This window comes from Triturus cristatus, chromosome 6 (genome assembly GCF_964204655.1).
Source record: "Triturus cristatus chromosome 6, aTriCri1.1, whole genome shotgun sequence".
NCBI lineage: Eukaryota > Metazoa > Chordata > Amphibia > Caudata > Salamandridae > Triturus > Triturus cristatus.
Genome location: NC_140589.1, coordinates 1,050,533,261 through 1,050,558,755, shown reverse-complemented (window position 1 = coordinate 1,050,558,755; position 25,495 = coordinate 1,050,533,261). Strand labels below are relative to the sequence as shown.

At 45.7% G+C, this 25,495-nt stretch overlaps 1 protein-coding gene across 2 annotated transcripts in view; it reads left to right on the top strand.

The window, feature by feature from the left end:
• The window catches only part of LOC146820973 (E3 ubiquitin-protein ligase RNF146-like), a 48,168-nt gene extending 23,043 nt beyond the window's left edge, over positions 1-25,125 (top strand). For both annotated transcript variants that reach the window (XM_085611867.1, XM_085611868.1), the window contains one exon: positions 23,418-25,125. In XM_085611867.1, coding sequence (XP_085467993.1) covers positions 23,418-24,459 — 1,042 coding nt within the window. In that variant the 3' untranslated portion in view covers positions 24,460-25,125. The remainder of the gene's footprint in view (positions 1-23,417) is intronic.
• The last annotated feature ends 370 nt before the right edge of the window (positions 25,126-25,495 follow it).

The following is a 25,495-nucleotide window of genomic DNA, read 5'->3' as shown; positions in this document are numbered from 1 at the left end:
TAATTTGAGGTAGTCGTGGGGGCATAGGTCATACTGAGGGTACTGGCCAGGGTAGGGCATGTGGGAGGGGGCACAGGAGGAGCTGCCCTGAGTAGCATGTTCAGGTAGTCTTGTTTTTCTGCCATCAGCACACATTCTTGAAATCTTATAAAGTGAAACTTGAAGTCCCCCAACGTAATGTGCTCTGCTCCTGAAAATCTTGAACTGGGTAAAGGAAGCAGTGGCACATGTTATGGGGCCAATTGGCCGTTATTCAGGACAGCTCACCAACCTAGTTGTACCATATGCTGCAAGACAGCCACAGAGTATTCAGGATCTCCCATTCATGAAGAGCTTGTATGCCCGTTAAAAAGAAAATTAATTCTGCTCGTCACCTTTGCTATATTATCGTATTTCAGGACAAAATTTTACCCTTTGATGTCAGAAAAACATGCCCAGTTGGTGTCCGAGTTGCAGTGAAAATTGAAAACCTGGGATCACTGCTGGCTTCCCTACTTAGCCAATTTGAGTGATCCTAGGCTGCTATTTTCTTTCATTTACTCTCCCTTTTATTCATTGGTGTAAACAAGGAGAGGGATAAAGTGGAGGGCCTCTATTTCCATTCATATCTCTTCACACCTCTCCCAGGCACAAATGAAGCTGTAACATGAACGTATTTTTCCTTAGCTGCAACAAGTCCATTTAGAGCAGCATATTGCAGCATTTGCTATCTCTTTCTTCTGCTTTATTTTAATAGTTTACATAATCAAGCAGAGAAAATATATATTTTTGCACTCCATAGATAAAAGCTAGAATCTCTTTCTCCATGTTTCCACTTTCTACACGTTCCAAACTACTCTAGCTTTTTTTAAACTGACTTATATTGAAGTGTTTCTAATATCTGTATGCAACACACATCCAGCAGGTTTTTGGTGTGTAAAATTTAGCAGCACTAGAGATTTTATTTGTATTCAGGTTTGCAAGCATGCTCACTCCTATCATATAAAAGTGCTACGCACCAAGATTTTAAGTGGTTTGTGCAAAAGGTGATGGTGTGGCCATGTTTTATATGGGATAAAGACATACACCCTGGTGTACATGTTCAAACTTGTTCCCTGTTAATCATTTTAGCCAATTTACCCCAAAATTGTGCTTTAAATGCACCTTTTGATTTCATTTTTAAATACATTTCCTCAGGGGTGGTGGGACCTCGTATCAATATCTTACTTGAGGAAGGCTCCCTTGCTGAAATTCAGATCGGATATTACATCGGGTTTTCAGTGGTGCCAGTTGAGAATGCAGGTGGAGCCAATAGAGTAAGTGGGTGGAGTCAGTGGGTGGAGCAGGGTAAAGAGGGTGTGGCATCCTACAAAAATTTGAGCACCTGGACTTAATATTTTACAAATTAAGCACTGCCGAGGGGATAGGTGCGACCAGATGGCTGGGTTTGAAAGTCGAGGCCATCTGGTCGCTCTGTGCACCAATGAAAGAGTGAGTGGGCAACCGGGCATGGGGGTCCAGAGGCCCTAGGCCCCAGCTGGGCCTCTGCCATTGGGGCTGTGAGGTGGAGCCGACGGGCCACCCCGACCCGGGGCCCGTGGACACCTTGACAAGCGGGAGAATCAGGGTAGACCCGCACGGGACTAACGGACCCCTGTTGGAGAAGCGGCCAGCCGGGGGATGGGGCCCAGGGCTGGAGCACCCGACCAGGGCCCGGCGGGGCCTCTAGACCCAGCCAGAGATCCTAGGGCCCAGAAGCGCAGGGAAAGCCTCCCCGGGCCTGCGGGACCCCGTCCTGGGCACCCTGCAATGCAGCAGGACCTAGGACAGAGCCTGGGGTGGGGAGGCCGCCCTCCCCGGGGCCCCCCTGAACCCTGTTGAGCAGATTGAGGCTCCTGGCGGGTCCCCTGGACCCAGCCGGGGATCCCGGGCCCAGAGGCGCAGGCGTAGCCTCCCCAGGCTCGCAGGACCCTGTCACCCTGCCATGCGGCAGGACCGAGTCCGTGGTGGGGAGGCCGCCCTCCCTGGGGCCCCTGGAAGCCCCTGAACAGAGTCGAGGAGAGGGAGTATTCCGGGCATGACGGAACCCCATCCCAGGGCTTTGGCAGGGGGCAAGCCGGGGGGCGGGGCCCAGGGCTGGAGCACCCGACCTGGGGCCCGGCGGGGCCCTTTAGACCCAGCCGGGGATCCTGGGCCCAGAGGCGCAGGGGGAGGCTCACCGGGCCTGCTGGACACAATCCTGGGCACCCTGCCACGCCACGCGACAGGACCGAGGACAGAGCCCAGGGTGGGGAGGCTGCCCTCCTCAGGGCCCCTGGGAGCCCCTGATCCCAGCCGAGCACAGAGGGAGGCTCCCTGGGGATGATGGAACACTGGCTTGGGCCTTTGGTGGAGCGGCAGGCCGGGAGACAGGGCCCAGCCTGGAGCACCCGACCCTGGGCCCCTGGACCCAGCCGGGGCTCCTGGGCCCAGAGACACAGGGGGAGCCTCCCCGGGCCCAGGGGAACCCGTCCCGGGCACCCTGCCACGCGGCAAGACCAAGGACGGAGCCCGGGGTGGGGAGGCCGCCCTCCTCGGGGCCCCTGGGAGCCCCTGAACCCAGTCAAGCAGATAGAGGCTCCCGGGCATGACTTAACCCCGTCCTAGGCCTTTGGCAGAGCGGCAGGCCGGGGACGGGGCCCAGGCTGGAGCACCCGACCCGGGGCCCAGCAGGGCCCCTGGATCCAGCCAGGGCTCCCGGGCCCAGAGGCGCAGGGCGAACATCCCCGGGGGACCCCGGGCCCGGTCACCCTGCCACGCGGCAGGACCAAGGACGGAGCCCGGGTTGGGGAGGCCGTCTGTCAGGCTCACCTGAGGTCTCCGCAGGGACGGGAGGCAGGAGACTGATGAAACGATCCCAACTTCCCTCTACCACCAGTCCTCCAACAAGGTCAAAGCAGTACCAGTGAATAGGGGAAGAGGGGAGACGAGGGAAGGAGAAGGTAGAGGTAGGTCCAGCACACGTCCCGCACCACAGAAGCACCACTGGGATCCGGAGGAATTCCAGTGAACAGAAGGCTGAATCAGTAGTCTGCTAGACTAGGAGCAAGCGTACTTAACTGTTCACAAAATATTCTACCTGGAAATCTCCCCTCTTCCACTTGTGTCCACAGATTAATAAAAGGCACAACCAGATGCAATATTTCCTAACCACAGATAAAAATAATATTAATACTTAATGAAACTGATTTACAGCCGTGCAGTCATGTGGTAGTTTAGTTGAGAAGCTTACCCCAAACATGTGAGGAACCGGAATGCAAGGTGGCTAATAAAGAAAGTATGTAGTTGTAGGTTGTTAGCAGCACAACCTTCTGTAGTATGGGTTAACCACTCCCTATGTACAACGCTAAGTTAGCATAACCTCGATGGCTGTTAGAAAGCCAGCTTGCCGCTTCTGCTGCTTTTGCACGCGACACGGTTGTTACATGTTATACATTCGAGAACTGCTGACTCGACTTTGCTTCACATGGGAACAGTCTGTTGTTTAACATCCTTAACAGCGAGCAGTGACCTTGGTCTGTACACCGTGTAAGGAACAAGTCTGGGTCACTAGACTGGGCAGGTTGTTGTGTTCAGGTTGATCGTACCACTTTTTAGCCATAACATACATACAGCTGCCAATACCTGAAAGACGAGCCCTTTAATATTACAGAGCAGCATGTTTTCTGTTGCATTCGAAACGAAGAGCTGTTGCAGGAGAGAGCCTAGCTGATCCTGTGATGTGATTCCACTAAGCTGATCTATAAGGTATGGGGTCCCCCATGCAAGCCTAAGAGACCTTCTTTTAGTCTAATAATACCTTATTAGTTGCTAGAGAAAGGAGGGTGGGTGATTTCCACTGTCATTATTATTATTATGATTACTCCTTTCATTTTCTATGGTATTGTAACAATGCTGATGGTGCTGATCCTAACCATTTGTCTGCTTGTGTTAGCCAAAGGACTGCATCTTGGGACGCGAGGTTTATAAAATAAACTCTTTAAACTTTACCGTGTCTTTGTTATTCTGTTGTGGACTGATATATAGCTACCAACGGGTACTTCGGATTCCCACCACTCCTGAGAGTATCTAAGTCGCTTGTTCTGGGTTGTCTATACATTGGGACCGCCGAGCTAAATCTCGGATAACGAATGTGACACTAAGCTAGTCGGATAGGGGTTCTTGGTTCTGAGGGGAGTTTCTGGTACACCACAATTCTCTGAGGTCCTGGTTTCCTGCGCATAGTTCTGTGCATAAGCAGAATCCCTGCAACACTTCTAGAGGTAAAATAAAAACCAAATAAGCAGCCACCTAATCAGTAGAGCCTGCAGGTCTATATAATGCCATACAGTGGGGGTTGGAAGCAACTGACTTCCCTTGCAAGCTCCGAGCTCTGTAATATGCAGCTATATGCTCCTTGCCTGTAGGCCAGCTACTACCAACTACCAAGGCGCGGACGTGCCCGACCTCCTGGAGCCCTGGCTGGGATCGGGGAGGCAAATGAGCCCTCATAGGGACTTCCAGGGCAGCCCGGCCATCTGGTTGCCCCATTGGAAAGCATTGCGTGCGACCAGATGGCCGAGGGGCAGTGCTTAATTTGTGCCTGCAGGTCTATATAATGCCATACAATGGGGGTTAGAAGCAACAGACTTCCCTTGCAAGCTCCGAGCTCTGTAATATGCAGTTATATGCTCCTTGCCTGTAGGCCAGTTACTACCAACTACCAAGGCGCGGACGTGCCCAACCTCCTGGAGCCCTGGCTGGGATCGGGGAGGCAAATGAGTCCTCAACGGGACTTCCAGGGCAGCCCGGCCATCTGGTCGCCCTATTGGAAAGCATGGCGTTGCAACCAGATGGCCGAGGGGAAAGGTACGACCAGATGGCCGGGACCAAAAGGACTCCCATATGCCCGCCCCGAGCCTTCGCAGTTGGGCTCCTGCCTGCCCACGCAGGGCTCCGGGGCTCCGCTTCCGGGGAGCTTGGAGACTCTGGCTGGGCCTCAAGCAGGGGGAGGACCGCTGGAGCTCTCGGGCTCGGACGCCCGGGGGAGGACTGCCCAGGACCCATGGAGCCCGTCCCGGGCACTTTGTCACACTGTGGACCGGAGGAGGGAGCCCCCGGACGGAGGGGAGGTGTTGTCCGGGCATAGCCCATCTGGTCCCTGGCAGAGAACCGCCAGCCCGGTAGGGGGGTTCCAGCATACCCTGCCCCTAGTAATCCAGAGGAAAGCTACCCCTCTTTCTGGGAACCTGTACGCACAGCGAGACTTGGGGGACCCTAGGCCCGGACAAGCCCGACCTCCTGGAGCTCGGCCATCTGGTTGCCCCATTGGAAAGCATTACGCACTACTAATCTAACACCTTCCCTACTGGACTTGCTCTAGATGGCGCTCCAAACTAAGGAAAGAATAGTTTTGGAATTCTCAAATTGTGATTCTCTAAAAATCGCTATTTGAGAATCGCAAAACTATTCTTTGATACATCTGGCCCTTAGTTCCCACTAAGTTAGGTAGGTGCAACACCTCACCACGCTTAGTATGTCTACTAAAAGAGGTGCCAGTGGCTCTCTGCCTTCTACAGTGAGCTTTCAATCCAGGAATTGAAAGCTCTGTGTGCCTCTAGAAAGCTGAACACAGGGAGAAGTGCCAATAGAGATGTTACTGTTAGATGACTTGAGGAAGACTCCTGGGTCAGATGAGCAGGACAGAGTGGGTGGGGCAGGTAATGAAGAGAGGTCAGGAGGGGACACCTTCTATGACCTAGAATCTAACCCTGACCAGGGGGAACCTGTTGGTTCCCACCTGGACAACTCAGATCTTCCAGAAGAGAATGGAGGAGGCCATGAGGGCCCCCTCTTTACTCCTCCTGGAAGAGTGCACAGTTTACTAAGGAGATCTCAATCTCCCTCTGCAGAAAGTAATACCTCAGGGTATTCTGTAGGGACCTCTGTATCTAGCAAGAAGACCACACTTATGATAGGGCATACCAATTTCTTGAACTTGAGAAAGCTAGGCTTAGGCAAGAGCAATTGACCCTTGATAAAGAGTCCCTAGAAGTCCAGAGAGCTAGAAAAAAATGGGACTAGATACCCATGGTGGCAGCAACAGTGTCCGTAGAGTTAAGGAACATTCCTTTGATAATAGGAACCTGAGCAAGATTGTCCCTCCCTACCGTGTTGGGGACAACATCCATAAATGGATAACTGCTTTAGAGATGGCCTGTAAAGTTCAGAGGGTCCCTCGAGAGCAGTGGGCAGCTATCTTGTGGCTCTCCTTTGCTGACAAAAGTAGAGATAAGCTCCTCCCTGTTAGAGAAGAGGATGCTGACAACTACTTAATCTTGAAGAGTGCTGTCATTGAGTTTGGCTTAACCACTGAACAGTATAGGATTACGTTCAGAGACACCCAGAAGGCACAGTCAGGATTGGGTAGACTTTGTGGATAGAGCCATTAAGGCTCTGAAAGGCTGGTTGCTGGGCAGCAAAGTGAATGATTTCAAGGGATTGTTCAATTTGATTGAGAGAGCAGATCCATAATAATTGCCAAAATCACTAATTGCATCAATACCTGGTTGAGTCTGATCAGACGTCTCCCCAAGAATTGGGAAAGAAGGCAGATAAGCGAGTCAAAACCAGGGTGAAGCAGAAAAACCAGAACAATGTTGGTACCAAAAGAAGCAAGATTCTAAAACTCCAGATAAGGGTTGAGACCAGGGTAAAGATTAAAAACCGTCTTCATCAGGGCCCCAAAAACATGCTTCTGGGGGGTGAGTCACAATCCAGCAAATATAAAGGCAAAAAGAAACTTTGGTGTTATCTCTGTAAACAGAAGACACATTGGACAAGAGATGTTGATTGTCTAAAAGCCAAAGAAAATCCTCCTACCACCACTGCCCCTTAGGCAAATTCATCCCTTAGCACAAGTACAAGTGGTGGTACAGGGAGCAAGGAATTAGTAGTGTTAACCTTGGTCTCTGAGATGGGTTATTGACTAGTCAGAACTCCAGCTCAGGCTGTGCCTGTCTGTGATGGTGGCATGTATATTGTCACCCTGTTAGTCAGTCCCAGTAATCTGGGCAATTGCAGCCAACAGCCTTTCATCAATGGTAAGGAGGCCATGGAATACAGGGACACAGGTGCAAGTGTCACTATGGTGACACAGGATCTTGTGGCCCCTGACCAAATCATACTTGCAGAAATGTACTAAGTGACCAATGCTAACAATGTCAAGACTGACCATTGCTTGGCAGTCGTTAATTTCAGCTGGGGGGGGGGGGGGTCGGTCACTGGCCCTAAGAAAGTTGTGGTTAGCTGAGACCTACCAGTAGAATGATTTTTTTTTTTAGGCAATGATTTAGAGACTTCAGCCTGGGCTGAAGTGGAACTTAGGATTCATGCCAATGCTGGGCATCTCTGCAGATGTGTTTGCTGTGACCAGGTCAGGCCAAACTGACAAGCACTGAACAGACCCTGGATCCTGGAACAATGGACCAAGGATCTTCCAAGAGAAGGAGCAGGAGGGGTAAGGCTGTGTCTTCCCCCAGTCTGAGTGAGGATCAGTCTCTGGAGGGAGATGATCTTCGTCCCTGTGAAGGAACTGTCTCAGATGAACTAGAATCAGGTTGGGTTCTTGGGGAAAGGGACCCTTCCAGAGCTGACTTGAGTATGGAGCAGCAAACCTGCCCCTCTCTTGAACCCCCTCAGACAGCAAGCTGCTGCTGAGGCTGCTGGGAGTGTCAGTGGATCCCACAGGATCTATTGGCATGAGGGACTCTTTTACTGAGACCCCAAGCCTGGTGCCACCAGGAGGTTGGTCATACCTCTGAAGTTTAGGGGCTCCTACTCACCTTGGCACATGATATTCCCTTAGCAGGACACCTAGGCCAAAGTAAGACTTGGGACCGCTTGTCTCTCTCTTTCTCTGGCCTCACATGTCTGAGGACACAAAGCAGTTTTGTTACTCCTGTACCACCTGTGAAGCCAGTGGTAAGTCTGGTGGTACCACAAATGCCCCCCTCATACCACTACCTGTGGTGGGGGGTCCTTTTGAGAGGGTTGGGATTGATATTGTTGGTCCCATGAACCCTCCAACAGCATCTGGGCACAGTTATATTCTAGTGGTGGTGGACCGTGCAATTGGGTATCCAGAAGCAATGCCCCTTAGAACCTCCACAGCCCCTGTGGTGGCAAGTGGCCTTCCTGGGAATTCTTTCCAGAGTGGGTTCCCTTAGGAGGTATTAACTGACAGAGGTACAAACTTCGTGTCAAGTTGCATCACTTGAATGTGGAAGGAGTGTGGAGTGAACTACAAGTTCACCACACCCTATCGCCCACAATGCAGTGGGTTAGTTGAGAGACTCAACAAAACCCTCAAGGGCATGATCATGGGCCTCCCAGAAAAGCTTATGCGCAAATGGGATGTTCTTCTTCCCTGCCTTCTCTTTGCCTAGAGAGAGGTCCCTCGGAAGGGGGTTGGCTACAGCCCTTTTGAACTTCTGTTTGGGGATCCAGATAGGGGTCCCCTGTCTTTAGTGAAGGAGGGAGGGGAGTTACCTCTCAAACCACCTAAACAAGACATTGTGGACTATGTACTTGGTCTCTGCTCCAAGATGGCTGAGTACATGAAGGCCAGTAAAAACCTCGAGGCCAGTCAAGAATTACAGAAAGCTTGGCATGACCAAAAGGCTATTCTTACTGTTTATCAGCCAGGACACAGGGTATGGGTGTTTGGAGCCTGTGGCCCCAGCAGCTCTCCAGAACAAATGGAGTGGACCCCATACTATCCTTGAGCAGAAAGCTGAGGACAACTACTTGGTGGACCTTGGCTCTCCTAGGAGCCTCCACAGGGTGCTTCATGTGAACAGGCTCAAACCTTATGTAGACAGGGCTGATATGGGCTTGCTCATGGCAACCAATGAGGGACGGGAGGAAGAGGGTGGCCCTCTCCCTGATCTCCTCTCTTCTCTCAGAACCCTGATGATGGGGCAGTTGATGGTGTAGCTTTGGCAGGCTGCCCCACTGACCAACCGCAGATTGATTGCAGGAGGGTCCTCCATCAATACAGGTACATGTTCTCTCTGACTCCTAGTCAGACCACCTGGTGTACCCATGAAGTGGTCACAGGTGATAGACTGCCTGTTAAAAATAAGATTTACAGGCAGCCTGACCATATCGGAGATTGCATCAGGACTGAGGTACAAAAGATGCTAGAGTTATCGAGCCCTCAGATAGCCCTTGGGGTAGTACTGTGGTCTTGGTACCAAAACCACACACACAGGGTGGTAAAAGAGAGATGAGGTTTTGTGTTGATTACAGGTTACTCAATGCAGTCATTAGGACTGATGCTCATCCAATTCCTAGGGCTGATGAGATTATTGATACTTTGGCCTCAGCCAAGTTCTTGAGTACATTTGACCTCACTGCTTTCTATTGGCAAATCAGACTAGCTGAGGATGCCAAACCAAAAACTGCATTTTCAACCCCTAGTGGGCATTAGCAATTTATTGTGATGCCCTTTGGTTTGAAGAATGCACCTCCAACATTCCATAGGCTAATGAATAAAGTCCTTACAGGCCTGGAAGCCTATAGTGCAGCATATCTTGATGATATAGTTGTCTTTAGCTCCACCTGGGAGGATCACCTGGTCTACCTGAAGAATGTTTTTGAGACTCTGCAGAAAGCAGGCCTCACTGCCAAGGCTACTAAGCGTCAGATAGGGCAGCGCAAGGTTGTGTACCTGGGCCACCTTGTGGGTGGAGGCCAGGTTCAACCATTACAGAGCAAAATCCAGACCATCATGGACTGGGCTGCTCCAACTGCCAAGAATCAGGACAGAGATTTCATGGGCCTGACTGGGTACTACAGATTTGTGAAAGGATATGGGTCTATAGTGACTCACTTGAATGATCTTTCATCAAAAAGAATGCTCAAGCGCAAGAAGGTTAGCTGTCAGAAGGCATTTGATTATCTCAAGCAGGCCATGTGCACTACTCCCATTCTACAGAGTCCAGGCAGCTCCAAGCAATTTACTGTCCAAACAAATGCATCTGAGTTGGGGGTAGGGGCTGTGTTGTCACAACTTAATGCAGAGGGCCAGGATCAACCAGTAGCTCTTATAATTAGAAGGTTGACGCCCCCCCCCCCCCCTCCGAGAGAATCTTTGGTCAGCTATAGAGAGGGAAGCCTTTGCTGTGGTCTGGGCCCTGAAGAAGCAGGGGCCATACCTGTTTGGCACTCACTTCATTGCTCAGACAGACTATAAGCCCCTCATATGGCTAGAACAGATGAAGGGTGAAAACCCCAAACCTTTGAGGTGGTCCATTTCCCTACAGGGGGTGGTCTACACAATTGAACATAGACCTGGGAGTAACCATGCCAATGCAGATGGACTCTCCAGATATTTCCATTTAGAAAATGAAAACTCAACTGGGCAAGAGTTTTCTCATCTCCTTGCGTTGGGGGGGGGGGGGGGGGGGGGGTTGTGTAGTAAAGTATGATCTGCTTCGTATGGTTACCCCCACTTTTTGCTAAATGTGATACTGTTTTTGACTAGTCCGACGGGGATCCTGCTAATCAGGAACTCAGTCTATCTGCTTTCTCCTTTAAATTGGTACACTCCAGATTGGATACTGGGGTAACCTTTGTCAGTCCCTAGCATATGGTCCCCATGTGCCCAGGGTATACGTACCCCAGAGGCCTCCCATGGGTTGAAGCAGGTATTATGCCACCCATGAGAGGCCATACAAAATGGAACCTACAGGCCTGCCATGGCAGCCTGTGTAAGTTGGTGCATGCACCACTTAAAATATAGGTTTACTATATCTAAGGGTCACTGCACATAAAACCTACAAGTCACCCCTCTAGCAGGCCTTTGCAGTCCTGAGGGCATGGTGATTGGTTCTAAGTGAGAGGGTACCATACATGAGCAGGACACCCCTGCAGCCTACGGAGTCCATTCTCCCGGGTTGTCAGTGCATCAGCCATTAACGACATATAGAGTGGCATTATGCAACTGCGTGATGACCAACTCTAAAACAGCTGAAAGTTACCTTATTGTGTTTGGTGTCAAATATTGTGGAATCATACTCCCACAACCGGTGTGGGAGGTATTATTCCACCCCTCAGAAGCGAGCTTCGTTGGATCCCTGGTGTTCCCGGTACCAGCCTTCTAGACCCAGGCAGCACAAAATGGTTGCTGCCGACCAGTGACACATTTCTGCCCTCCTGCGGCTGAGCCAAGCTCTAGCAGGGGAATACAGAACAATAGGCATCCTGTCACAGGGAGGTGTGACCACCTCCCAGACAGAATTTAGTGCATTAGGGCTGAGTGGGTGCGTTTGTCAGCAACCGAAAGTCTGCATGAACCACACATTTGGTGTCCCTGTGCATAGTCCAGTTCAAACCAGTCCTTGGAGCAGTTTGCTCCTGCTCTGGCGCGAAACTGGACAAAGGACATGGGAGTAACCTCCCCACTATCCAGACCCTCCCCTGGACAAAGAACATGGGAGCAACCTCCCCACTATCCAGACCCTCCCCTGGGAGGGTCACCTGAATCCGTCCAACCCTCTCCCGTGGGTACAAAAGGGCTTGCGTTGCTGTACGACCCTAGATTCGACGTGGATAAGATTCTGAACCGGAAACCACTGGACTTCGACCGTCTGGACTTCGTTTGGGCTCGCCTTCGTGTGTCTCCCCTCTCTCCCCTCTCTCCCCTCTCTCCCCTCCCTCCCCTCACCAACTTCTCACAACAGGCTATTCAAGTGTAAGTGGGGCTGTGCTGAGTTCTGCCACCCATCCTGCCAGCAGATGGCCCACTCAGGCACACCTAACCCCCTTATTGTGTGACAAGGAGGAATTCTGTCAGTTTCACCCGTCATGTGACCCAGTCCCGGCTATAGGTACAAAAGGCTATGGGCAAGAAAAACGCCAACTTTCCAAAAGTGGCATATTTAAATTGTGACCAAAAACTAGACTTCACCTCCTAATAGGTCTTTCCATCCCAATTCCAAAGACATCAATCATGAACTTGTTTCCTCTTCATATTAAAATTACACTTTTAAAATGTTGTAATGTAGCCCTATCCTTTGGGAGAGATGGGCCGTTTAGTAGTGAAAAATGAATTTAAGAGTTCTTCACTACCAGGACATGTAAAACTCAAAAAGTACATGTCCTACCTTTAAAATACACCATTCCCCCATCTCTGAGTTGTCCAGGGCCTACCCTAGGGGTGACCTGTGTATAACAAGCATGGGCATATCAAGAGGTCTCGCCTTTGGGACTTACAAGTGTTTAGCCAGGCAGCACATTATCCTAGGTGGTTCCATTTTAGGTTACTTCCTGAATATGTTTAAGTTTAAGGTTATATCAAGCCTATATTGGAACGTATGAAAGCTTGCTGTATTGGGAGCATTGGCGGGTAGCTTGCAATGGTGTATGGGCAGCCCAGGGAAGCTTGCAGAAGTGAGGAATGTGTGGAAGATCGCAGCATTTGGAGAAATGTCAGGAATTTTGTAGTGGTGTAGGGGCAGCCGAGGAAAGCTTGCAGTAGTGAGGAATGTGTGGAAGCTTGCGGCATTGGGAGCAGTGTCTGGTAGCATGCAGTGGTGTAGGGGCAGCTGAGGGAAGCTTGAAGACAAGGAAATTAACTCCTTTGACCAGTGCTATAAATGTTATTAAGATGTACTATTCTATTCACTTATGTTTTGGTATGCAAATATTATGTTGTCTTTCCAACGTTTTCTTAAGTAAAGCACTAACACCCCAGGGGTTAATGTCCGTGCTGCAAAACAATAATCTGACATCGCTTTTAAAAAAAATAGAGAAAATAAACTTGAATTTATAAAGTACAGCAAGAATGATGGCTTACAGTTGCAGGACATGAGATGTCTGCAATAGTCTACCTGGGAATGCCTGATAGAGGGCACTGCCGATATATAATAATAATCAAACAGCACACACCTCTGTTGTCCGTACACCTCTTTCCCGTTCTGTCTGAGCTATGCTGCCACTTCCCAGCAGCCTGCAGGTGAAGTTTAAAACCAGGGGCCTTATTTGCTAGATAATAAATTGTTAAAAACAGAGCTTAACTCTGAAAAGTCTGAGCCCAACAGTTGAAATTGTCTCCCACGTGGATTACTGGAACCCAAGAGAAGCTGCTTGAAGCACATTGCTGCCACTTCTATTCTAAAACGCTGCTTCGAAAAAATACAGTCCACGTTTCTGGAGCTAGGCATTCAGGAAAATAGATACGTAGCCTCGACAAAATTAACAAGTTGAGCAGAGGCCATTTGTAAATGGTCGTCTTGAGTTTTGCAGGAAACCTCTTGTTCTTTAAGGTGATTACTAAAATGAATGGTGTAATTCCTGACAGTTTAGAGGGCATTCATCTACGATAAAAATCAAACCTTGGCAAAGCCAGAATGTCTGGTTTTAATGTGCTAACACGTGGTAGCATTAGTTCGTATCTGTATTTGCATGTGTAAGCTTTTTAAGCCAGGCCTATTGGCTTTGCTGAAGCTTTTTAGCTGAAAACATCGAGTAAAAACTATGGGTAATTTTACCGATGGAGAAAACTATTTGAAAAGTCATACAAGGGAAAACAACAAGAAATAACTATCCATGCACTGTTAGTATGAAAGGCACAGATGTTGAAAGAAAAAAAAAGGATAAAACAGACAGGGGAAAAGTGCACGAAATCCTGACTAAAACATGAAACAAAAATGCTGTGATTAGCAAAACAAAAATTATTTCTGTGTACACTGCATATACGAGATAACTTAATGTGTCATGATCCAGTGTACCCTTGAGATGTAAAATGTTCCCCCAAGCATTGCCATGCAACCACAGGAAAAGGAATTCTGGATCAAGCAACCAATAGCATGAGGTGAGAGTGCTGCTGTTCCAGGTGGAGCCTAAGCCCTTTATATGCGTTTTAAAACAATCTTCCAGACAGGTGTCCTGTCCAGCCTAACCTAATGAGTTAACCGAATTTCAGTAGTTCCTGGTATTAGAACCCGAAGTTCATTGGAAGTAAATTGGCATTGTGGGTAAGTTTTTCCCATCAATACATGATTGCCAATAACCTCGAATAAATAACACAGAATGTTGATTCGGCTATTTAACCACTATGTTCATAAAATAGCTCTAAAGATTTTAAATATAGAAGTTCATCAATGTTGAGAAGAGACCACTATGTGATGCTCAATACATATGAATAAACACCATCATGATGCCTTGCATTTATCTTTCTACAAAGACATTTGCATTTTGCACCAATATCTTTTAATTGATAAGTGAATCATAAAGACAGTTTTGCATGAGGATGTTTCCCGCACTCCTGAAGAAACTTCACAAACTAGCAGATTTTCAACATTTGTACGTGGCGCATGTGAAACTAGTTGGTGGTGTTTAGAACAAGCATCTACGTGCACACGTGGCTGAACAGGTGGGTACATTTTGAAAATAACTACAAGCAGTTACAATTGTATTCGATGGAGCTAACAGAAGAGTAGCCTCTTCTACTTCCTGATGCAGCACTATTTAGTGACTGTGAACCCAACAACATGCTACGCCCTCAACAATAAAATGCCATTTCAGGGAATAGTTTAGAAAGACAAGATAAAGGCACGCTATCAGCGCGCGTCGCTGCTCATTTCTGCGGCAATACTCCTTGGGTGTTAGCTTGTAAGAATTGGTGGGGCATGCAACAACCTTTAGCCATTTGCAGACTACTATTTTTTGAATGACACCGACAAAAGCGAATCCAAAGCGGTGGGAGGAGTCAGACCGCACAAAGTACAGATTAAGCGCTGTCTAGGCTCGACCTAAAAAGGGAAGATTTGAGCATGGCAAAAGGGTGAAATGGCAGTTTGAACTGGACACGCAGGCTCTGCAAAGGCAGGGCTGAGATATGTTTAAAGGGCTACTTAAATGGGTGGCACAGTCAGTACTGCAAGCCCACCACTGGCATTTAATTTACAGGCCACGGGCACAGGTAGTGTCACCTTACTAGGCACTTACAAGTAAATTAAATATGCCAATTGAATATAAGCCACTGTTTCTATGTTTTCAGGAGGGAGCACAAACTTTAGCACTTGTTAACAGTGGCAAAGTGCACAGAGCCTAAGACCAATAAAAACAAATTCAGCAAAAAATAGGAGGAAGGCAAACATTTGGGGGCGACCCTCTCAAGTCCAGCACCTTTCACATCACTCACCTGTTTCTGGAATTAAATAGGGAAAACAATTAGAATGCCAAGCTTATATTCAGCAGGCATTTGTCCATGAATGAGTGTGTATTCATATTAAATCTAAACACGTTTTAAGACCTCTGTGCCACCAAGTACCTAATTTGCTCCATTTGTAATCGCATATGTTTATGAGGACGTCTTAAAAACAAAATATTTTCTGGGACAGCATCCTATATTTTCTTAACCCCTTCAGTGCCCGCCCCTTTCCCCGCCCTGTGCCGGCCGTTGCATTAGCGGGCGGGGTTTATGACGAGCTGGTCTCGTCCTGGGCACAGCGCAACCGCGGCCCATGATGAGACCAGCTCGTCACGGGCATTGAAGAGGTTAAAGACGTAGGGGTCTATTCACAATAGTAAATTCACACTTGATTAAATCTACATGTGCAAATTTGCTGCTATACTTTGTAGTACATTTGCTACTTGCTATTTCAGAGTCTATATTTACAAGTGTAAAGTTAGTACAGCTAAAAAAAGACCCAAAACTGTAGTAGCTCAGACCTTGAGTAAGTCCAGCACCCCACATGGTAAGCCATTGGTACTGCTGCGCCCTCTCCTACAAAGTGATGGCGGCAGGGACTTAAAATTGAACCCCATTGCAAATAATGTTAAATTAATGTGTATATTTACTTAAAATAAATGTGTGTGTGTATATATGTATTATCTTATGATTTAAATAGGTTAGCAGTTTTTTAATTTAAAAATGAATAGCTTTAATTACAGAAATAAATCAAAATAATTCTCTAATGTTTTCTAATTTTTAATACATAATAATTGAATATAAACATTTTACTTTAGGTAGATTTTTATCTCAAATCTTTAAATGTAATAGATTTAAATTAACTAAACATTTAATTATAATAGTTAACAGTGTAAAGTTACTACTAGTTAATTTTCACATATAGGCAGAGTTCTCCACCAACAGGACATACAGTATAGGGACATTTTAAAAATGTTGTTATACTCCCGAAAAAATTATGTAAAATATTTGTTAAATATTAATGGCAATTATTTTACTATATTTAATTTATTTTAAATTGAGAACAAAAATTAAAAGCTACTGCTATTATAACCTAATTTTGAATCGAATATTTAATTGACACAGATTAAATTAAAATTATTTTTAAAGACTTATTTTTTTTAAAATCGCACAAACTAAAATGTTTATTTTCTTATGTATTAAAATTACACAACTGTTTAGAATGTATATATTTTTTTTAAACAATTATATTAATTTAAAAAATCAAAACATTTTTACCATAAAGTTTCTTTTCATATATATTAACATTCAAATAAATGTATATATTGTTAAAAAAAAAACAAAATTAATTAATTTTCACATTATTTCGCATGGGGTTCCATTTTAAGTCCCTGCCTCCAATACATGCTACGGGAGGGTGTTGCAGTACAAGCAGTTGGCTACATGGGGTGCTGGACTTTCTCCAAGCCTAGCAGGAGTACATTTACTACTGTTAATGGCCCTTTTTGGCTGTGTTAACTTTAGAAGCACACAGTTTGTGAATGATAATAGGCTTAACCTTTTGTAAGTGGGCGTCTGTCCCTCCCTAAGTCCATCTTTATCCACCCATCCCCTCCTTACTGTTCCCTAAACTGCCCCCATTTAGTAGTTAATCTTCCCTTTTTTCCAGCTACTCTCCGTGGGTCCTCTGACACATAATACTAAGTAAGATCTCGCTAGGAAAACCCTCTGCACAACTCTGATCCAGAGGGCTTTCCTAGTGAATTGCACTCGGTGAGTCTGAGGGTTTAGGGCTGGGGACTAGGATTTAGGGCTGGGGACAGGGAAGGCGGGCAGATTTTAGGGCTGGGGACCAGGGTTTAGGGCTGGGGACTAAGGTTTAGGGCTGGGGACGGGAGAGGCGGGCAATTTTAAGGGCTGGGGACCAGGGTTTAGGGCTAAGGACTTAGGGACTCCCATTAAACTCTAAGGGAGCCTGTATACTGAACGCGTACACAGGCTCCTATAGCAAAAAGGGATGGGTGGGGGAAAAGCATACATCCTGGGGCGGGCAACCCATGATGCCCGCCACACTGTGCATGCATGGAAAGAGGAGACCCATGGGTACCCCCACTGGGCCAATTCGGAGGGCCCCGGGTGAAGGGGGGGGGGGGGGGGCCTGCTACAGCCCCCAAAGTCAGATTCCCACAGCCGTTTCATCTTGCTGAGACTGAGTCGATACGGCTATCCGCATCATACTCACTCGTTCGGAAGCCGGCTCCATTGTGCTGTACATTCTGCTGCAAACGAGTCGGACTGACCGGATTGGGTTCTGAAGCTATTCGGTCAACGCGGACAAGATCTTCACAACGTAGTTGGCCGTTCGGAACAGGGAAGATTCAATTGCAAACATAGGCTCCGAATCAGATTTGCTTGGTCCTCAACCCATCTGGAGGCCTTCCTAACGAGATCGTAATCTGCCCCTAAGTAGTAAACTTACACATGTGGGGCTCTGCCTATTGAAAAAATAGAAGTAGGGAAGGTTTATACTAGTAGGTTTTTGAATTGCATTTTCTAGTAAGCAGTACTACAGTTTTACTACTTTTACATACTACAAAAGGCAGTTTGTGATATGGGCCCATTACGTATTATGATTCTCTCTTTACTTGTCTTTGCGGCTGTGAGCTGTTTAACAAATTATTTTCCCATAAAACCTGAGTGAATTATTGTTATCCACCTTTCTAGGGCTGTAAAGCTGCCTTGTGCAAACAACCTCAACACTGGTATCGCATGCCTATCTTCCTGTGTTTTACAGTATCAACATCAGCCAAAACCATTTGTCTGCATACTTAAGAAAATGAGCATCCTGAGGTATAGAAGGGCGCAAAAAATCAAATCTATAACACTACGGTGAACCCTAAATTCTGTAATGCAAACAAGAAAAACATAATGGCGGCAGAACAACACACAATGAAAAAGTAACAACAGTTTTCAGTGTTGCATTCTCTGCTTCAAGGATAGAAGCTTGCCTCGCTGTCATTGCCAGAATCTAAACTTGAACAGGGGAGTACGTATTAAGACTCTGCAAAGCTTATCCAGACTGCTGAGACCACTGGGTTAAAATAAAATTATTTGATATTCAACTTGTCTGCCCAGTATCCGTCCTTCATGATATACTCCAACCTGGTTCCTAGCACAAATGCATTGGAAGTCATTGCCTCTTCTGTTATCTGAGCATCAAAAATGAGAAAACATAAATACGGGCGAAAACATGTGAAGACACCGTGTAATAAGGTATAAAAAGTCCATGGTAACCGTAGAGTAGATTGTAGAAGATTGTTTATTATGATTTAGTTACAAGTCATGATGGTAAGTTTCAAGTATGTAAATAAGCATGTGGAAGATAGGACATTTAGTAGATTAGCTTTGCCAGGAGCAGCCTCCTGCTGCTCAGCCTGCACACTCCAACTGACACTCAGCACATCATCGGGTACCCATGCATTCTATGACATCACCAAGCACTCCAGCACTCACCCTGGCTGAGCAGTAGGGAAGGTGAGCTAAAGAAAATTCATGACAACACTTGAGTCACAACACACCGTCACCCACATTCAGCTGAAAAGTGACTGCAGCTTAGTAGAGGCAGATCCATATTCTGTGCTGGCATTCTTCCATGGATTTTTTTATGCACTCTATCATTCCAATTTTTGTTTCTATCACTCATACTCCCACCCTGCTGTGCTTACAAAGATCATAATGGAGCAGCTGTCACCCCCTGCACAAGTTGGCAGAATTATCTTTGGGCTTCCAGTGAGCTGACTGGGGTTGCTTAAGGCCAACCACCCCAGTGCATCTTTCCTTTTGTGGTCCCTTTCTCTGGTTGCTGGGTGGGGGGACGCTAGCTAGATGAAATTGGGGGAGTTCATCCTGTGTTGGTAGTGTACTCACAGATGGCAAGAAGGGGGCTTCTGTTGGGAAGTGAGCAACACACTGTCGGGAAGTGAGTGGCACTGGTGAGATCCTTCATTGCTGACTTGGGGAAGGGGGATCAGAGGCCACTTGTGTATGTTAATTGTCTTGATTTGGTTTTGTGTGTTAATGTGATTTGAATATAGTGTAGGGTTGCTGATGCAGTTGGTGGCTTACCTAGAGTTTGAGTATCACTGACGTAGCCTGTAGACCATTCCTGGTCTAAATCTGGGTCTCTAGACCCCCCAACCCCAAATGACTTGCACTCTTGAGCTAGACTCCCTGTGACAAGCCTAGAAGAATGATAATAAGCAGTCCTATTTTGCTCGCTCACTAAGTCTGCTTCTAGCTCTCTCCTCCTTATCCCCTTTTCCTTTTGATAGACATTATGGTTTAGCGCGTCAGAGGGCTCTTCATTAATAATAGTGCAATTTTTGTGAATTCCTACAAAATGTACCTACATTCTCAAAGGATTTTAGATTTCCTTTTATACCACAACACAGACTCATTGTCTTCTTACTTCTCTAGCAGTCTGATTCAACTAGAAGAGCACATTTGTAGTTTTCTGCCAACAATTACCTCTTGATCAGCTGATTACACAAAAAGGAGGCATATCGGATCCTTTCTAGCTCACAATATGTGCTAAGGACACAAGTATGTTTCTTCCTTACTGAATAATTCACCCGAGCAATGAAGGCTTGTAAAGTACATTTCACTTCAAATTTAATTTCTTGACCATGGTTTGGACTTACTTTGTCACAGCCTGTTTATAACTAACATTCTGTTCCTCTTGTATGCCTGCCACCACCTGCCCAACTTCTCCACTTTTACTATTCAGAGCCTCATAATGTCTTTTTTTCATCCTTAATGGGAGGGGAGGCCCCTCATGAGTCCACAATATGATAAAGCAATAAAGTAACCCTTTTGAGTATTCATCATGAAAGATAATGGCGATCTTGAAGAATCATAGTATTCCTTTGCGCCACAATGCTTTCATCCACTCACCACATCTCAGTGAAATTCACCATTTCTAACCATCCAGCAAGTATTAACCTCAGGCAGCCTTTCTGTACCAAAACAGAACGTACATACCCTCATCGCTTAACTATCAGGTGCAACACTGGTGTAGCAATAGTTTTTCCCCTGTGAATGTAACTGCACCATGAAACTAGCCTCTTGCCCATGGCATGGGCTCCCCTTGGCACAGCCTCCTCCTAACCAGTGCTTGGCCCCTTTTATGACCCCCACACCACCTAACAATTGTTCCTCTTAAAAGGAGAAACAAAGAACTTTTATAGAACTTAAACCAAAATTCATCTCCATTTTGAGGGCTGAAGGATGCCATTTGACCACAACTGAGAATTTTATCCCTTCAGCACCTCTCTGTATGATTCACCAATAATAAAATGTTAAAAGAACACAACCCAAAAATGCACGCAGCTGCTTGTGCACAGCAAAGCCTTTATAGTGGTCTTGTTTCTATAAGGTTTAATTTCTTTCATAATGTTAAGTCCAAGTTTATTTCTTTTCTTTTTGCTTTACCCTACGTTTTTATACATATATTTTATAATTTAGCAGGCCAAGCAGCTCGCTCAACAGTGACATTTTACAAAAAAACAAGCATTAACTAAGCCAAAAGACTAGCATTCAATGTCGACCTATTGGCTTTTCTAGTGCTTGTTTCTTCTTTGGTAGGTGTCACTCTGAAAAAGAAAGTGAATTTAGAGGTGATTACAGATTTCTATAATGAGTTGCTGTTTGTGTCTTTGCTAAGCATGTGCGTAGTACTGAGTTTTCGGTTACTGGTTACTTCATGTATGGATGTGAATGCTCTGGATGTTATTTTGGGCAGTTTTGATTGTTTTCAGGGATGTGGAATTTAATAAAATATCTACTTGTCCATGGGGCAGGGGTGTGGAATTTAATAAAATATCTACTTGTCCATGGGGCAGGTTGCTGCATAAATCTACTTGTCATGTAACAAAACCCACTTTTGCGGCAACACACTATGGCATCAATCTCCTTGTATAAGAGCTCTGATATAGCCGCTCTGATTATGCCAGGGCTTATACCATAGTAGGGTTTGAATGCTAGCTATTCCCTTATGTTGCCACTTTTCCACAGATCTACATACTGAGGCTGAAGGTAGCTTTAAACAATAGTTCCACGGTTGGAACGCCCTATTGAGTATGTGCAAACCTACTAACTTGAATGTTTTAAGGGTTTTCACCAACTTGTCTCTAATCCTTTCCCATACTGAGAAAGGTTGGAACTTTACTCCTGACAATGGCAGATGTAAGACTTCTTCCAGGGTTGGGGAAAAAAGTGTTTGAGGGAAAGTGAACTTGCAAACACTCAAATTTTCGCAAGAGAAAATCTACACATGCATATTTGTCCATGTTAAAATGCAGTTCACAAATATTTTCTAGGAGTACTATTAGTTGGCCTACGTCTGTAAGATCTTGTGGATTCATGAATGTTGTGTATCTGCACTTAATGGTCTGGCATTAACCATGATTGTTTGCGTAAATAAAATTCTGTCACTTTCACTCTCTTTCTCTGTGTCAATCGACTGGCTTCACTGTGAGTGACAGCATTCTGCTCTTTCACTACGAGCATATTGGCATACAAAGTAGTTTTGTTCAGTGCCAGGAACTACTGTGGCAATGTGTGCTTTTTGAGACCAAAAACAATTTTTGCTTTTGCCAACGTTTGTTATTATTGTGAAGGCCTGGCATCTCCCACAATAAGGTTTTACAAACCCTATGCCAAAACAAGTCACACATTGACAAAACCAAAAGGCTGACCACCAATTTCAGACCTGCCCGCTTCGCCAAGGCTTGTTTATTTTTATGTTTCACATAATCTTATTTAAACTAGTCACACTGATTTTCCAATATGAATATCTTTAGGAAATACTAGCATGCATCAACACGTTTTACCAAATGATGCTGCATAGAAATGGTACCTACAATTTTACAGTGGTTTAGCTATCTTTTTCCCCTACTTGCATTTTTTTGTCAACATTTTATTTTGAAAGCAAAGACTCAATCTTGCTTTGAAGCTTCTGCAAATATTTGCATCTAATCAAAGAGCATTCTGGGAGCATTATACATACTCATATTGCTAAACTTTGAAAACGCGTTTACACATTTTTATACAGGAACTACTGTCAGTGGTGCAGTCCGAGCTTACGCCATTTACTTTAAGCGCTAACCCCAATAATAAAGGCTTTGTATTAACCTCTTCAGTGCCCATGACGAGCTGGACTCGTCATGGGCCGCGGTTGCGCTGTGCCCATGACGAGTCCAGCTCGTCATAAACCCCGCCCGCTAATGTAACGGCCGGCACAGGGCGGGGAAAGGGCGTGGCACTGAAGGGGTTAATGAACCATAAATAAAAGTTTGACAGCATTAAATCATGGACACAAATATTACCTTAACTCCAGATATTGCTCTGCCTCGATATATAGTGTTACTGTAAACTGGCAGCCAAAGGGTTTGTGCTGCAGGGGGTCCGGCCTACTTGTCCCAAGGACAAAATACACATTAAAACTTGTTGCCCTTGACCCCAAACAATATGTCCTGGACGTTGGGCTATAGGAATTCCACATCCCTGTGTTTTGGTTATGTTTTTTGTGATTCATCAGCAAAACGTGTATGAAATAATTCTGCCAAAAAAACTTGTGGAGATGAAGGGTTAGCTAGATTTGCCTTCTTCTTGCAAGTGATAATGCATCAGAATATTTGCTTAGTCCCTTCTATTATTTATATGCTGGGATTGGTTCAGAGATGCATTTGTTTTGCAATTGAAGGTTTGTGCTTTAAACATGCCTGTCCCTGGGCCTTGCTCGAACTGTGCTTGGGAGTTCAAAGGTGAGTGTGTTGTCCTAATTGGATAAAGAACCAGTGTAAATAAAAATATTTTATCGAAGGGTGTGAGCTACATTTCTTTTTGTGGTAATAAAATGTATTTGAAGTGCGAGTAGGGCTTTGTTTATTCTCAAATATCTTATTTTAAAATCAAAGAATTGTTTGAAAAGAACCGTTGTATGTTTGATACCCTTTGTATATATTTAAACCTGATGGGATTTGAGTTGGCTACCAATCCTGGGCAATGCAACAAGAAAATCATCCCTTATAATTGTAATCCGTGAGAATAACTCCTGTATCTACTGAACTTGTTTTGCTGAATTTAGCACTTTTTCTCATGGAGTTGGTTCTAAATATATTTTTACCTTTTTTTTCCACAGGATGGCGGGCTGTGGAGACATTGATCATTCAGATAATATGCTTCCTGCCAGCAAGAAACTTGTTGAGCCATGTTCTAATGCAGCTGCTTCTCTGCCTGTTCCTGAATGTGCCATTTGCCTACAGACGTGTGTGCATCCAGTCAGTTTGCCATGTAAACATGTATTTTGCTACCTGTGTGTGAAGGGAGCTTCCTGGCTTGGAAAGCGATGCGCCCTGTGCCGCCAAGAGATTCCTGAGGACTTCCTTGACAAACCAAACTTATTGTCTCAAGAGGAATTGAAAGCAGCAAGTAGAGGGAATGGAGAGCAAGCATGGTATTATGAGGGCAGGAATGGATGGTGGCAGTATGACGAGCGCACCAGCCGAGAGCTAGAAGATGCCTTTACTAAAGGCAAAAAGAACACAGAAATGTTGATTGCTGGGTTTTTGTATGTAGCAGATCTAGAAAACATGGTACAGTTCCGGCGCAATGAGCAGGGCAGGCGGCGCAAAATCAAGAGGGACATCACGGACATTCCAAAAAAGGGCATTGCTGGTCTCCGGTTAGATTGTACGCCTACATCTCTCAGCTTATCTAGAGAAAGTTCGGCTGATGGAGAAGACATTAATGTTGCACAGGGAGCTGGATCAGTTCAACCACCAAATCCTGCATTCACCACTGGGCCCCTTACCTCCCTCCGTGATCAGCCTACAAGCCCGTTGATGCAATCTGTAGATACTAGCACTTCTATAGAGTCCTCTTTTGCCCTCTTGCAAATAAATGCAGAGGGGCCTATCGACTGGAATCATAGGCTAGAAGGAGAAGAGGACAGACTTGAGTCTTCTGGCAGAGTGGCGTCCCCAGATGTTTCTGTGGAAGAAATTGAATCTGATACTAGTAGTGAAGGGGAGGATAGATCTGCTGACCCCCAGATTCACTTGTCATCAGTGCAACAGAGGCTGTTAAATGTAAATGCAGGCCACAATGTGCAAGATAGAAGTGGCACTGACAGTGGGCATTCAAGGGCTAACATGGCCTCTAGAAGGCCCGATGGAGAGTGAACAGTGACTGATGTCTAATTGCCCTGCGTACAGAAGACTGTCTTGTGAAATGCCTACAGTCATTAGCGTTGCACATGTAACTAACTGTGTTTGGATGGAAATTTGCTCTGTGCCTTAAGTTGTCAACCCCCCCCCCCCTCCCCACCACCACCCTTTTCAGCTAGGAAGCTGTCTTAATGTAGGAATCTGTATGTAGCTTATTCAACGGCTCTTCATTTTATTAATATTTTTACTCATGTAGCATCTTATCTTATTACATTTTGTCAGTGTATCCCAGCATGCATCTTGGAACACCCTTGTTATCTGACTGCGTGTTTATTAAGTAAGTCTACAAACACTAAAAACAAAATGGAACCATGCAGAAAGTAGGGCATGGGTAAGTGATAAAATTCATGTGCAGCATAGTTTTGTGTTTGAGTAACGGAGTGTTTTAATGGGTAAACTGTAACCATTCTTCAGTTTTCGTTTGCAGCAGAGAAAGCTAAACATTGAAATGGAAAAGGCTTCCTGTTGTGGTGCTGCTGATCTTAATAAAGCCTGTTAATGATCTGGAATTTCTCTCTTTGCATTCTTGATCCTTGCCATTTTATTTATGGTATCTCCTTTATGCATTGTGTTTTGTTACAAAATTTATAATTTAATAAAGACGTAATTTTGTCAGGAAAATGTAGTATGATTTTACTTTCCGCATATGAATGATGGACGTACTTTGCATGAGGAACTAATACATTTAAAATCCTTGGGTTTACATCAGAGATAAGGAGCATAGAACAGCGATTGACTGTGCTTCTCCATCATGAGATCTTATTTGAAATTACTAACATGTCTCTTTCGCAGTACATGAACCTAGATATCAAACAGTGTTTTTTTCTTAAATGCCTAGCTAAAGATATATTCCACCCTTTACCCACTAGGCCTATTTTCTGTTCAGAGGATAGTTTGATTGTAGTTGAGCAACTTTATGTATTGTCCCAACTGTCCTAGAATGACTATCCCATAATGAAACATCGTGAGCTACAGTGATATGGAAGATGGG